This window comes from Macrobrachium rosenbergii, chromosome 6 (genome assembly GCF_040412425.1).
Source record: "Macrobrachium rosenbergii isolate ZJJX-2024 chromosome 6, ASM4041242v1, whole genome shotgun sequence".
Classification (NCBI taxonomy): Eukaryota; Metazoa; Arthropoda; class Malacostraca; order Decapoda; family Palaemonidae; genus Macrobrachium; species Macrobrachium rosenbergii.
Genome location: NC_089746.1, coordinates 7,488,691 through 7,503,824, shown reverse-complemented (window position 1 = coordinate 7,503,824; position 15,134 = coordinate 7,488,691). Strand labels below are relative to the sequence as shown.

At 41.7% G+C, this 15,134-nt stretch overlaps 1 protein-coding gene across 1 annotated transcript in view; it reads right to left on the bottom strand.

Moving 5' to 3' along the window:
• The window catches only part of Usp39 (ubiquitin specific protease 39), a 79,891-nt gene extending 65,767 nt beyond the window's left edge, over positions 1–14,124 (bottom strand). The window contains exons 1-2 of the mRNA XM_067104814.1: positions 13,774–14,124; positions 1,571–1,708 (exon numbers count right to left, since the gene is read on the bottom strand). Coding sequence (XP_066960915.1) covers positions 1,571–1,708; positions 13,774–14,044 — 409 coding nt within the window. The 5' untranslated portion in view covers positions 14,045–14,124. The remainder of the gene's footprint in view (positions 1–1,570; positions 1,709–13,773) is intronic.
• Positions 14,125–15,134: the final 1,010 nt, after the last annotated feature.

Sequence of the window (15,134 nt, the reverse complement as noted above, 5' to 3'; positions counted from 1 at the left end):
ACTGAAGGAAAAGAAACCTTTGAAGGAGTAATCAAGGAAAAACAAAAATTCAGAACCGGATACATCAGAAACCAAATCTGAACGACCCTCCACAGATCTGGAAACCTTTGTTGCACAGAGCACGAAGCAGGAAATAAGACCGACGGTTGATCTAATGAGAGACCTAAATATTAGCGACCCCACCCAAACCTGAACCCAAAGAAGACTGCACATTCAACTACTCTTCCTGAATACTTCCTAAATTAGAATTCCTACTCTTCTGAGTGATTCCTAATACTAAATCCACCTTAGACCTTACGCTTTTAGAGGGAAGGGGAAATCTGCTGCCAACACTGCCTGCTCCACGCCAGGGGGCCGCATATCCTACCTTCAAGGTTTGCGGTTCTCCATGACCCCGGCACCCGTTAGGGCTGGTTCTGGAACAGGCAGGGGGCCTGAAAAAGAACGATTAGTATCTACAACACTATTACTACTATTCTTATCTCTAGTTTCCGTTAATTTAGTCATAAAGCTAGAAAAATAGTCTACACATACTCAGCTAGTAACTTGTCCTCTAACTTTTTGAATAATTCTTCCATCTGATCTACCGACCAAGACTCGCCGCCTACCTGACTGATACTACACTGCATCTTCCTACATAAAATACAAACAGAATGTTGATCGTGTTTGAGGGTACTCATCCTACGCTTGCAGGACGTGTAGGGCCGATGAGCGTCAGCATCTCCAGCAGTAGGCTCTGTCATCGAAGATGTACACGAAGTGGAAGTATCGGCGCTAGCAGACGGCGACGTCTTCTTGTTTGACTTATCCAATCGAGTCCAAAGTACCGATCCCAAAGTCAAAATCGGGAGAGAGGTTCCAAATCCCATCAATAAAGTATCCATCCAAGAGAAAATGTGTTGAAAACAGTCCAAATCGTGATCTGGTGTCCAATTTCTTAAATGGGGGTCGGGCTACATGACCAAAAGTTTGCCTGATGTGGGACACACCCACACAGCATGGCGAACAAAAAGCAATTGGGGATCTCTGCCTCACTCGGCTGGGACTTGCAGCAGTGTTGCCAACAGTTTGACAAGATTTTTCCTGTAGCATTGGTAATGCTGACAGTTAATTACCCACTTAGTGGGTAAAACCTATGGGGATGTAGTTCGGGCTGGTGGGTGACCAGGCTAATTCAGGTGTTCAGGGAGTGTATTGCAATACATACTTTCATACTGACATGCACCCAAAGCCACAGATTTCAGAAGAAAGCGACCTTTCAGTGTAAGAACCAGATATAGTGGTTTAGGGAACTGGTTTCTAACCCAAAATCTTCCACACCAAGGGAAGGCCACATCTTCCAATTATTTCATCTACTAAACCACAAAGACAAATCTTTCCTTGGATTAACCACTTGCATAAGAGTATTAATACATGTTAAGGCTGATAAACCTCTTAAACCATAAACATTAACACAAGACAGACACACAAACATAGCATAAAGACTACGGCATCAATTGCTACAAACTGCAGTATTGTATTCAAAATAAAAACTTGGCTTTCATCCAATAAACTACTGCACCTGGCTTACCTTGAAAATACTTTCCACACACTAAACACGCATAAACATTGATACGGGATAGAGAGACACTGCAGAGCTTCTCAAAGTCAAAATCCAGCATATGACGATTTATGGTATCTAGGTACGGGCACAGACGTGATTGCTTTTCTGAAAAAAAAAGTAACCATGTGTAATTTGTTTTTGGCATAACAACTAAAACCAGTAGTCTAGGAGCACTAAAATCAAGCATACAGCTGATTTCAACTGAATGCACTTCTAGGGGAAAACAACTTGGCATGGTAATGAGCAAATCTGGTTTTAAATGTAACAGTAAATCTTTCAAGAGACTACAGTACTTCATTTAAAAAAATTAAAGTCTTACAGTACTGATATCTGCTTCACCAGATACTTATAGTCAAAGAACAAAGTTCATATCAACAGCTGTAACTATCAGTACACTCAGCACAGCAAACAATGCTTTCTAAGCATTTACATCAGAAAATAATGCTGTTCTACATGCAAAGAAAATGACATATTTACGATAAAATAAGATTTTATATATACTTACCAAGTAATTACACAGCTAACAGTTTCTATTAACCAGCAGCTAAAATTTTAAATCCGCGGTAGTGATTCTTTTGTTTACGTTACAGTGTAAGTAAATGACCCCGCCCACTTTCGGGAAAAGAAGGAACAACTGAGCAGAGGGCTTCAATATGTTTATCCCTACGCCCATGTGAGAGGAGGCGGGTGGGCTCCCACTCTGTAATTACTTGGTAAGTATATGGGCTCCCACTCTGTAATTACTTGGTAAGTATAAAATTTTATCTTATCATAAAAATGTAATTTTTATATAAGTAACTTACCAAGTAATTACATAACTGATTCCCACATTGACAGGAGGTGGGATGCATGGGCTGTTCTTCCCAAAACATTAAAAATGCAATGAATTAAGGGAATTAATGCCTGCTAGCATTACTAAAAATGCTTGTTGTTTCCTCACCTGGTAAGAGAGTCACAGCAGGAAGTTATATACTGCCTCTGGTTGTGTGTTCACCTTAACCGTAGAGACGTGGCTGTATGGCCAATGGTTGTCTGCTACAACAGTGGGAGCTTCAAACCGGAGGACATTTTCAAACGCTAAATTTTGCCCCTGCCCAGGGTGCAGTACCATAAAAAACCAGATACTGTAAATACAACACCATTACCTACACCATAAAACATTAAAACACCACCACCTATCACTAAAAAGACTGGTGGGTATCCAAGCATTATGTACCCCCCAACTCCCCCAGAACTTGACACCATTAACCAAGGCAAAGAGAAGAGGAAGGAAGGAATGCTTCCTATGCTCCCTCCCCCAATACCATGTAGGTAGCTGTTGATAAAGGTCCTAGGGTACTGCAATCATTAAAAGTCCTTTCCACATCTCGGAGGTAATGTGAGGCAAATACGAACACCTGTTCCTGAAACACAAAACTCAGATATTTCCGAGTCTGGGTGTACTGTAATGGGATGTGGAAGCTTCTTGTAGGTCTATCGAGACCGTCTAGTCTCCTTGCCAAATGAATGAAAGGATTGAACGGGTTGTCTCCATTCGGAATTTTGTCTTCTAAATAAAGACATTTAAGGCACCTACATCCAGGGGTGGATCAAATACAATTGTATTTGTATTTGAATTGTATTTAAATACAATTTTAATGTATTTGTATTTGTATTTTAGCATCCAGAGAAAAAGTATTTTGTATTTGTATTTGTATCATGGCACCCAGAAAAAAAGTATTTTGTATTTGTATTTATATTTGTGAATATTGCTACAGCATATGAGGATATAGTCACTAAATTCGGAATTCGTGGCAAGGTGAGGAAGGTGGTTGCAGACAATGCTTCGTCTATGGTGAGAGCATTTGATGTCTGTCTACCAGGATTATATGGAAATGAAGTGAGCAAAGAAAGTATCGATGAAAATGGAGACACCGATAACCTTGATATTTTGGAAGAAGAACTTGATTTGAATGAGGTCCTTGCCCTTCTTCCACCGGATCGGTCCAGTTGCTTTGCACACACACAACTACTCTGCATACGAGATGCCTTCAATGATCCCTGTGTCAGAAACAGCGCAATTGCAACTGTGATACACAAGTGCTGTAGTATTGTAGCTGCAGTACGTCGATCTACTGTGGCAGCACCATTCTTGGAAAAGATTGGGGTTTCACTGCAGGCTGCCAATGCTACTAGATGGAACTCTCAACTGACTATGCTTAAGTCAGTTCTCAAAGATGTCAATGGTGTCAACTCAGCTATTCGTCTCCTAGGATCATGCAAGACCGTAGAAGAATTGAAGGGAATGGAAATAGCAATGCTAAAAGAAGTGATAAAAGTTTTGGAACCATTCCAAGAGGCGACATTGCAAGTAGAAGGAGAAAACATGGTGACACTTTCTTGCAATGCACCAGTTGTATTTGGCCTTGAGCACAGCCTCAAACTATTCACGGAAAGTAAACCAATCTACTGCTTAAACTTGGCTAATGCACTACAGTCTTCTATCAAAAAAAGGTTGCATCCGTTTCTTGAGAAGACTGACGTCATTGCCGCAGCTGTCATGGACCCCAGGTTTAAGCTGGCATGGCTGCCATGTGAGGAAATAAAAAAGGAAAAGATTTCGAAGATTGTGGACCTAATTATTTCAGAGTCAACTCAGTCATCTTTGAAGAACACAATTCCAGAGAGGGAGCCTTTCATCACCATAAGCACCAATCAAGACAAGGCTGACATGAGTGCAAAATGCCCTCGTCTTTTTGCCTACATGCCACCAGCTGGGAAAATAAATGTAAGCGCATCAACAAGCGACACTACAGTGGTAAAGGCAGAACTTGAGTCGTACCTAGAAGAAGGTGTTCTGGCTTTTGACGTGAATCCACTGAGGTACTGGCGTGAAAACAAGAGCTTCAGCATTTTGAAGCCTTTTGCAAGAAATATTCTAGGGTGCTGTGCCACGTCGGCACCATCTGAAAGAGTCTTTAGTAAGGCCGGTAATTTTTACACTCCTGAGCGAGCAAAACTTGGCCCAGAAACCTTCCGGGCATTAATGATGATTAAATGCAATTATGATATATAGAATGCAGATATAAACTTGTGTGAAAAAATGTTATATAGTTTGCAAATTTTCAGGAGGATTTTTTATTAGTAGCTTTGAAATCTGAAATAAGAGTACTTGTATTTTCATTTGTATTTTCTGAACCAGTGATTTATTTTTATTTGTATTTTTAGATTTAGGAAGAAAAGTATTTGTATTTGTATTTGTATTTCTAGATTTAGGAATAAAAGTATTTGTATTTGTATTTGTATTTGTATTTTTGGATTCCGAAACAAAAGTATTTGTATTTGTATTTTGTATTTTTGGAATCCCAAACGAAAGTATTTGTATTTGTATTTCAATTGTAAAAAGTCAGTATTTGATCCAACCCTGCTCACATCCAGAACCAGCCTCCATCCTCTTGAGGCCTTCGGGACCACAAAAAGCTGATTGTAGAACCCTTCTGAGTTTATGTTTGGAACTACCTCTATCACCTTCTTTTCGAGGAGAGATGATACTTCTCTTGCAAGGGCCAAAAATCTCCTCGAGCTCTTGGAGTAGGCAGTTAAGGCAACTGGCGTCTTGACTAAGGGAAGTCTTCCTAGGAAGGGGATCCCGTAGCAGTTCCTTAACACTTGCACAACCCACTGCTCCACCCATCTCTTGCTCCATTTCTCCCAAAATTGAAAGAGCCTGGCACCTACTGGAGGACACTCAATTCACTTTCTTGAGGAAGGTTTAGAGGAGGACTTCTTAATAGTGCGAGACTGGAATCGTATGGTTGGTCTTGCTCTTGAGGAGGATCTCTGCCTACTACCACGAAAGGGAATGGGTTGTAGAGGAGATGATGATTTAAAACCCCCAGAAAGAGTTTCTTTAGGTGCCTTAATGACTTCGCTAGGAGATCATGTGTAGATTCTTCTGTAAAGCAGAAGAAATTTCATTGACAACTGAAGGAGGGAACAAACCTGCTCTCGACGGGAGAAAAAAAAGAGTGCCGACCTCTGAAAGTTACTCCTTTAGAGGTGTATAGACACCATAACTCCCTCTTCTTTAACACTCCCAAGGCAAACAGTGAAGCCAACTCCTGTGCTCCATCCCTTATTCCTTTATCCATACATGAAAGGACTCTGAAGATTTCTGAAGAAAGTTCCGTAGGCAAGGAATCGTATTCCTATGCTTTACGTGTGAGGGCGCCTACCGACCAGTCCAAAAAACTTACGATCTCAAATACTTTGAAAAGATTCTCCATCATGTGATCTATCCCCTCTTAACTCTGGCCGCAGAAAAGGCTGACCTACAGACCAAATCAATGAGGCTCGAGAAGTCCCCTTGGGATGAGGCAGCCATACCCAAGGAAGGAGCTTCTCCGGTCGCGTAGGAAGGAGGGTAACTAAAATTGTATTTTCCTTGCTCCCTCTTATCAGTGAGCCAGGTCTCGACCTCATTAAGTGCCTTCCTGGCCGAAGTTGAAAGTTCCATATTAGGCAGTCCTGAAGATTCAATAGCGACATTACTCATTTGAAAGGTGGATGCAGGAGAAGCGGGTGCAGCCAGATAGAAAAAAAGAAGGGAAACTTCGAAGCAGAAAATTATGCAGCGATGCATAAGCTGAGGGAGGGGATTCTGCTTCCTCATCTTTGCCACCTTCCTCATCCGTCACGGATACGGGCAAAAAAGACAAGTCCTTAGACGTAGAGGGGTTTGAAGGTTTCTTCCAAATGCCTAGAATATTATCTAGGCGTCGCTGTATAGGCGTAAGCATTGGATCCACATCTGAAGTTGTTGTCGTTCGTTGCAAGGGGGATGGCGCCAAGGCAAACTTCTAGAAGAATGTACAGACGAATCTGTACCAGCGGGCACAAATGGGCGCTTGGCAGCTACTAGGCGCTCGTGTGCTACTGGCTGCTCAGGAGCAACTGGGCGCTTGTCACTTGAAGAGGACTCAGGCACAAGAGAATGCTCAATAGTGACTGCACTACTGGACTGTGTGCTTTGGCGCCAATAAGCTCTCGTCGACTACTGGCTGATCGGGGCCAAAGGAGGTTCATTCATTGAGATGTGCACTGACATAAAGAACGCTTACTCTTAGATATGGTTCTCAAAACCAACACTTGCCTTTCTCCCTCTACATGCACTTGGGAGAACTTTTCTGGACTACCCCAGAAACTATAGGAAGGCATTGCCTCCTTAATTCTTTTCACTGGCACCTGAGGGGTGCGAAACTCATCAACTGCAGACCTTTTCAATGGTCTTGATTTATCACTGCTATGCCACTTGTGCCTCTGTTCAGGGCTGGATGCATCTGAACTAGAAGAAAGGTTATGTACACCATGGAAGACACCTTCCCACTGACTATCTGACGCAACCCGGGAACTGGTGCCAGGAACGACTGAGGGGCCAACTACAGTAAAACCCCCTCTGTATTCACGGGGGATGCGTTCCAGACCCCGCGCGAATAATTAAAATCTGCGAATACTTGCTAACCGTAACCCCCCTCTTGAAAGTTCAAATACCAAATGTATGCTTAAAGTATCATCCAACATCAAATATAGCTTAAATTATTATCCTATTACTGTATTAATCTTTGAAATTATATTATTAATATAATTTCAAAGTCATCTTAAACATTAGTACCTTAAAAATATATACATACGTACTTCTAAGCCTTCCAGCCAAAGCAGAGAGAAAGAAAGTTACCACTTCGACTTGTATTCAACAAGGCTGTCTGGGGTGAAAGAGAGAGAGAGAGAGAGAGAGAGAGAGAGAGAGAGAGAGAGAGAGAGAGAGAGAGAGAGAGAGAGAGAGAGAGAGAGAGAGAGTTTATCTCTTTAATCTCCCTGACAACAAAAAATCTATATTTGTTTTTTGTCTTCCAAAGATGCAATACCTTTACTACACATTTTTATAACACTATGAACACACACATAATTTGTCTTTTCCTGAGAGAGAGAGAGAGAGAGAGAGAGAGAGAGAGAATAACTCCTACATTTTGAAAGATTAAAATACTTGAGCTTCTGAGGGCACACAAATGCATGGAAAATATTATTATTATATTAATCTGAATATTTGAAAATGAGTACACAAATTATGGAAAATCTTTATTTATCTTACAATTAATCTGAATATTTGAAAATTAGTACTTATTAGGTAAATCTTTATTTATCTTACAAAAGAAACACACGTACATATTACATGTCGGAAAAATTCTCTCATCTAAATACAAGAGAGAGAGAGAGAGAGAGAGAGAGAATTATTATTTTTATTTAATGTTATTATTTAAACTTAATAAAGTTGACATTAATATTTGAAAATTAGTACGTACCATAAATCATTATTTTATTATAAAATGTACCCTCTAAAAATGCTTACACTATCATCCTGAAACACTTACATATCATTTTCATATTTCAATAGTGCTTTAATATAATTTTCATATTTCAATAGTATCAATTCTAAGCATCTATCTTCACTTTAATGAGGTTGGGTCTGTCCTGAATGGAGGGGAGAAAACCAGTTTCTCTCCCTATCTTTGAGCTATTATTATTATTAATATTATTATTATTATTATTATTAATCTTAATAATATCTGAAAATTAGTAAATCATTTTTTTTATCATACAAAATGTATTTAGTCAGGAAAATAACATCAAAATACACTAGTTAGTGAATATTTCCCAATGAAAAAGTCCCCAAATTGTCGAATTTTTCGCGAATAATTTATAGATACATTCCACAGAAAATCCTGCAAGTCAGTGAGTCGGGGGGGGGGGGAAGCATATTCCCCAAATGTATTATGGTTCAGCCAGACAAGTGGGCGCCTCAGTTTTTTCTTGCCATGCCTCTAGGTTAGGTTGGGTTAGGTTAGGATAGTTCAAGGATATTGCTTATGTAATTTGGGCGTGGGAAACATATAGAGATTATTTTCAAGAAGATTCTACGGTTAGTTTTTAAGATATGGCATCCCGCTTTTTTCAGGGAAGGTCCATACGTCCAGGAATAGTGAAAATGCAAATACGGGGGGTTTGCTGTACCTGGGCAGACCCCACCAACCTCCTTTGAGCTTCTGGTATAGCTTCTACCTGGAGTGGGGGAGTACGCCAGTGATCTTTGCCAAGGAAAATCGGCAGGCTGAGTAACCAGCTCCTCCACCAACACTGCACTCTCATTTGCTCCTTTCTTATTTTCCGAGGAGAGGCCCCCAAGAGGATGTTCTGGTTGTCCGTTCCCCAGTGGCCTTCAACACCCGATGAAGCAAGTGAAGAACATGAAGGGGAGTCCTCACCCAAAGGAGAGGCAGCAAGAAAGGGAAGCTTGCCGGGAGGGAGAAACAATCCCAACGGGTCAGCCACCAAGGGAGTCATCAGGGGTATGTAACCCTCGGATGAAGCCTTGGCGGACTTCATTCGGTACTGTCTCCTCCCCTCAAACTTCACCCACTGCTCAGCAGACCAGGAACAACACTCAGAACACGAAGTATGTGAACACACATGCCCCCTGCAAGAAGAGCAAAGGGCATGTGGGTCCATGTCAATACTACAGGCAGTCCCCGGTTATTGGTGGGGTTCCGTTCCCGACAGCGTGACGATAACCGAAAATCGCCAATAATAGCACCGATTCCTGGTTATTGGTACCAATAACTGGTGATCAGCGCCGCTGATAACCGGCGATCAGCGCCGATAACCGGTTATCAGCGATGATAACCAGGAATCGGTGTCGAAAATCTAGTTATCGTCGTCACTAGACAAGCATTGTAAAACCGGATCGCCGATAACCAGGGACTGCCTGTAGAACAAAAGCTATTACACTTCTTACCACCCACCCCAGGGCACATGCTGGGGAAGGTGGGCTTACAGGGTTTATCAAAGGCTTTCACCATAAAAGAACAAGAAAAGATCACACCGGGAAAAAACAGCTCAATGGAAGTCCAGGCAGGAGGGACCCCCGTCTCCCAGACGCAACTGCCGTTAACTACCTTGTTCAAAAGTTCAATGGCCATTTCCAGCTTCACTGAAAGTAATTCCTAATGTAAAGGACCGACGGTTTGTATATGTCAGAACAAACAAACTTTTATGATCCACCCAAACAAACAAATTAAACCCTAGTTGAACCAATCTGCAAGTGGATCCTTTCCAACACTATAATTTATAGTATATATCTATGGTTAGTATATACATTTGTTTGTTAAAATATGGAAGAATTGGCAGACTTGAGGGAGTGGCAAAGTCCACTCACCAAGTCATGACACATTAGGTTAAAGGGAGTAAAGGCAGGAATACTGCAGAATGGTTGCGCACTTCATCCTACCCCAGGCCAGGCAAGGGCATGGCAGTCTAAGATAAATTAGGTTACATGAAGGTTAGGTTGGGATGCATCCATGTATTAGCATATTTTATTATTTGCAAAGCAAGGCACAGCCAATGGAAATTTGCCTGGGCCTAATGCACACAATACTTCTGCTATTTTGCCAGGTAGGTTAGCATGTATGTTTTAAAACATGGAAGGATAAGGGGGTTCCATTGGGACAAGACCACCCAGCCAAGACAGGGGACACCCTAGCTCAGGTTAGGTTAAGGGAAGTTAAGCTAGGATGCATCCCAGGTGAAATGTGATTTCCTTGGCTGTAAATTTGCCAAAATTTTCCTACCAATTTTGGCAGCTGGCAAGTAGCAGAAAACAGTCCACTTTAGGCTAACTTAGCATAGACTGAAGCTGAGATGTTCGTATATCCGAGGGACGTGCATACAGCTCATTAACAATAAATCCAACAAAAAATTGCATAGAATAAAAGATGTTCAGCATGCCTCAATCTACCCAAAAAGTAACTTACCTGGCCAACTTATGTCAATTTGCCGATTGACAATTTTTTTTGCGGAATGAATGAGTGAATGATTTTTAGTTATCAGGCGACGTGACTTCTATGGTGCAGAACGTAACTTTTTTAAATACCCAGTTGACGTGAATGGTGCCATGCAGCACCATTATCCAATAGTTCTTAAGATGGCCATAGTTCGGCACTTCTCTTACCCTGTGGTTCCTAAGGCTGCCATTCTGCGTCATCCTGACCCAGCTGCAGGAAAATAAATCCATCTAATCATATGCCCATTTGACCCAAGTCCTTCCCTAGGGCCATGGAATAAATAAATCTAACCAATCAGAATGTGTCTGATCGGTATGATTCACAGACCTATGCCTTGACCCACAGTCACCGTTTATTTCCGTTTTTAACCACTGAGATGAAGGGTCACGATAATATTTTGTTCCCTGAATTATTGACCACTCACGATATCTAGAATGTACTCCGTGTACATTTTGGGCGTTTCCGAATTAAATTAAATGTCTATCTACTCAAAAGCCACCCGACATCCCCCAACTTGGACCAAGTATTGCCAATTCATGTGAACTCCCTATCGCTGCAAAGAAGCCAAGGCTGGTACCTTCATGGTCAGACAGCAGTGATTTTGGTATTTCTAAGTATGAACTCTGCACCTGTTTTACCTTGGAAATTTGTTTCTTCTATACTTCTAGGGATGCTGATATAGGAGACGTGTCTGTTTGTTGTCGTCAGCCTAGTGTTATTTGCCTCCTATCTCTACAGAACAGTAAATGGAAACTGCGGGAATTCGGGGTTTTGGGTGGGGGGAGAACACACACAAACAAAGCAGACATGTTTACATTATGGAAGCATACTCCGGACATGTAAAACACCAGGGAGCCATTCATTGCAGAGAGGGGGCGGCTGAGGGAAGGGGAGGAAAGTGGGGGAAGGCAGGGAGAGAGCAGGGGGAAGGTGAGAAGCGGCAGTCGGGGTAGGCAGAAGGTTCTGCACAGACACAGAACATACTGGCACCTAGTGAGGGAAGTGAGGAAACAGTAGGGAAGGGGGGGTTAGGTAGGAACGCATTAGGAAGGCAAGAAACTCTACCAAGCAACAAGCAGAGGCTTAGAAAATAACAGGCCAGTACAAAATAAAATGTCATCTCCTTTACCAACAGCCCCTAAAGTATAGGGAAAATCAATTTCCAAGGCACAATTCAGTCCACAGCAGTTCCAAACTCACAAAATAAACTTAAGAAAAAAAACACCATTCGATATACTAAGAAACCGTAAAGCCCCAAGAAACTTACCTTAGGGACTTCGAGCCTGTTTCCCGGGAGGAGAGTGCGTTTTGTCGCACCTGAATGCTTTTTTTCTGTAAATCCAGTCTGCACCCACTACTGCACTTGGGGCTAAGACTATTTTTTTTAAAAGGTCTTGGTCTTGACGCAGATGAATTAACATCTCGTAATTGCTGTAATAATATACGTTAAATTCCCGGTAATCGATGTAACAGTTCTCACAGGTAACAGGCAAAGAGTGGCAAGTTATAGGCTTAAAGTAACTTGGAGTGTGAATCCACCCGTTGTTTCACCCATTCCTAACCATCCATTTGGGGTGAAGTACGAAGAATTTGGAGGGTTTTCCTGAACGTAGAGTTAACGGTGTAATGTGATTGGCTGGATAAGACCACCTTGCCTTTTCCTCAGTAAGAAGTCAGGCTGTGTACCAAAAGCTCCCTTATAAGAGTGCGCATGCGTGGCAGCATTTGAAATAGCAGTAGCAGTGAAAGAATTTATTTTTGTAATGGCTACCTCTGTCGTCTTGTTCCTCCTGCGTTTGTGTAAGGGTTTTTCATCTCTGTAATGCTGTATACAGTAAAATCTGATTGCCTTCTCACACCCCCATGGTCTACCCCACCCATAACCCAGCTTTCCTTAAGTGTCCCCTAAATTGTAGGACAATAACAAGCAGGGGAGCAAATCACCCTGTTCTGGAGGTATACCCCATCCATAACCCCACTTTCCCATCGGGTCCCCTAGCTTGTTGGGTGAAGTCCTGTGGTTAATTACTGGTTAATTACAATTGTGTGACAAAAAAATTGAAGGTAAATCCTTAATTAGCAACAAAATACTGTAGAAAAAGTTAATTTACAAGGAATTCCCCGCTGTGGAGTTAATACTTAGTTCTACTGCGATTTTGAGTAAGGTAAGCCGTGCAATTATATTTCTTAGTATTTATAAACTCATTGCATGATGGATAATTATGGTATGGACCAACTACCATTAAAGGGTAGCCTAGGCCAGTCCACATGTTTGATGTTCAGTGTTACAAGAGTTGGGGAGTTGGGGTGGCAAAGCCCCCACCAAGTCAGGGGATGGCACCCTACATAAGGTTAGGTTAAGTTGGGTTTGGTCAGGATGCGATATTCTAGGTTAGGTTAGGTTTTGGTTTGTGGTAATTCTGTACATTAGCTCTGCACCTGTTTTTACCTTTTCAACTAGTTTTTTCTACACTTTTTGGGGTTCTGATACTGGCGGTGCATCAGTTCATTGTCGGCCAAATGGAATGTCCCTTCGCCATGTTTAGTACTGGCCCGGGGGGGTACCCATATGTCAATAAGTTATTGCACTTGCCGGATGGGATATGAACCGTTCGAAACAGACATACCCGTGCTCTGTCTTGTGAAGATCGCGTATGGAAACCCCTTGCTGGATGGACTTCTGGGGTTAATTACACTCGAGCGCCAAAAATTAAAGGTAAATTCATAATTAGCAACCAAAAAACTGTAGAAAAAGTCAAGTTATAGTGCCATCACCACCACGAAGCTACTAGATAGTTCCCCCTGGTTTGTTTGTTTGGGTCGTAGTCAGTGCCAAAGTACGTGTCTGAATGGAAACAGTCCCGCCAATTGGAACGATGGGACAAAATTACCATAAAATTTTACGTTATTTGAGGCACGATTAGTAAATACTGGGTCAGAAAAGAAATTAGTTAAATATCAAGGATTACATTCCTGGAAACAATACAACAAAGTATGTCTCCTCTAATTTTGACTTTTATTTTTTATGGAAAATTGGCAGCCTGCAGTCATTAACTGGTCCCTTAAGGTTAAAGGCTAGTAAACCTGATAATACATTCACTACCTGGCTTATTTTTCCCATGGTTGGGCAAACAGCCAATCGGAAACTAAATTAAGAAAAATTACGCTAGCCTATCCTTAACTTACCTAGGGTATGCCTAGACTATCTTGGCTAGCCTTTAATATCGGTAAGGGAGGCTAGCCTAGCCTCCCTGTTAAGGTACGTTAGCACATCAGCAAAACTATCGCTGTACTTACTGACATCTGATCTTCCTACACCAGAACAGTGGCTTAAGGACCTTTTCACTCCAGTGCCGGGTCGAGACACGTACTTAGGGTTAGCCGTCTGTCTTTTGGTCTCCGTGGGTCGACTAGGTTCTGAGGTAACTGGCTTCGCCTCTTCGTCTTCAGTTTTAACTGTTGCAATTTCAGCTGTATCTGGAGGTTTTGCATTTGCGCTCTCATCTTCAACTGACTGCAAGGAAAACTGTCCATCTTCACCTTCTGAATTCATTTTCGCCGTCGGCATTTTCGACTTTCAGTTTCCTTAAACATAAACACAGATTGAAGTTTGGTTGTCAACGTTTCACGCTGAGGCAGCAAACATCTTTATAGTAAGCGACGTTTTCTTTAATCGCGAAAATTGAGGAAAAAATTTGTTTCTATCATGATGATGATTACCACATTTATCCGTAAAACATTATAAATCTCACTGGAATGGTAAATGTTCGTCAACGCGCTTATATATACTCATTTATAATGAGTAATGAAGGTGAATTCAATTTTGTGTGTGACAATGCTATATGCTAGCTAACATTGGTTAATCATCAGCCGATTCGCAAGGGGATGAATCGTTTTTGTAACTGCACCTCTGATTTACCGTAATTCCACAAAGCGCTTACCTTTTCCCTTTTTTATCCAAGTTTTTCATATCGTTAATATCCATTTAGTTCATTATTTATTTGATACACGACAGATTTTGTTTTACTATGTCTTCAATAAGCAATTTGTGGAGATCTTTCTCTTTACAACTCCCTGCCAGGACCCATTTCATCATTAGAGGCGATTTGCCTTCACGTTGTTCGTTTGATTCTAGAGTCCTAGACCTATAGCTGGATGTGTCGGGACTCAGAAGTTTAGCTTAGTATGCTGTTGCACCTGGGCTTCTTGAACCAAACGATACACAACTGTACTATGTTATTCTTCTGTGGCCATCTGGTTCAATCTTTCGTCGTTAGTGCACCTCATGTGGTGCCACGCAGGCATTACTAAAGGTGTTTGCTGGGTCCCATCGGACCCTAGCTGCACCCGTTTGGCCTTTTGCTTTACCTCCATCCCCACTTCCTTTCTTTAATATGGCTGTCCAACTTCTCTAATTATTATTTCTTATCGCAACTGTGGGTTTTTTCCCGTTTCACCTTTATATCTTTGTACGGACGTTGTAAAGATCCGCAACCCCAGAGTACCCATGTAAAGATTGGCTATCCTCAGAATGAACTTGTTAACATCAGCCAGCCACCCTCTACTGAACACGGCGAAGGGACATTCCATTTGGCCGACAACAAACAGATGCACCGCCAGTATTAGAATGAGCTTGTTAACATCAGCCACCCCAAATA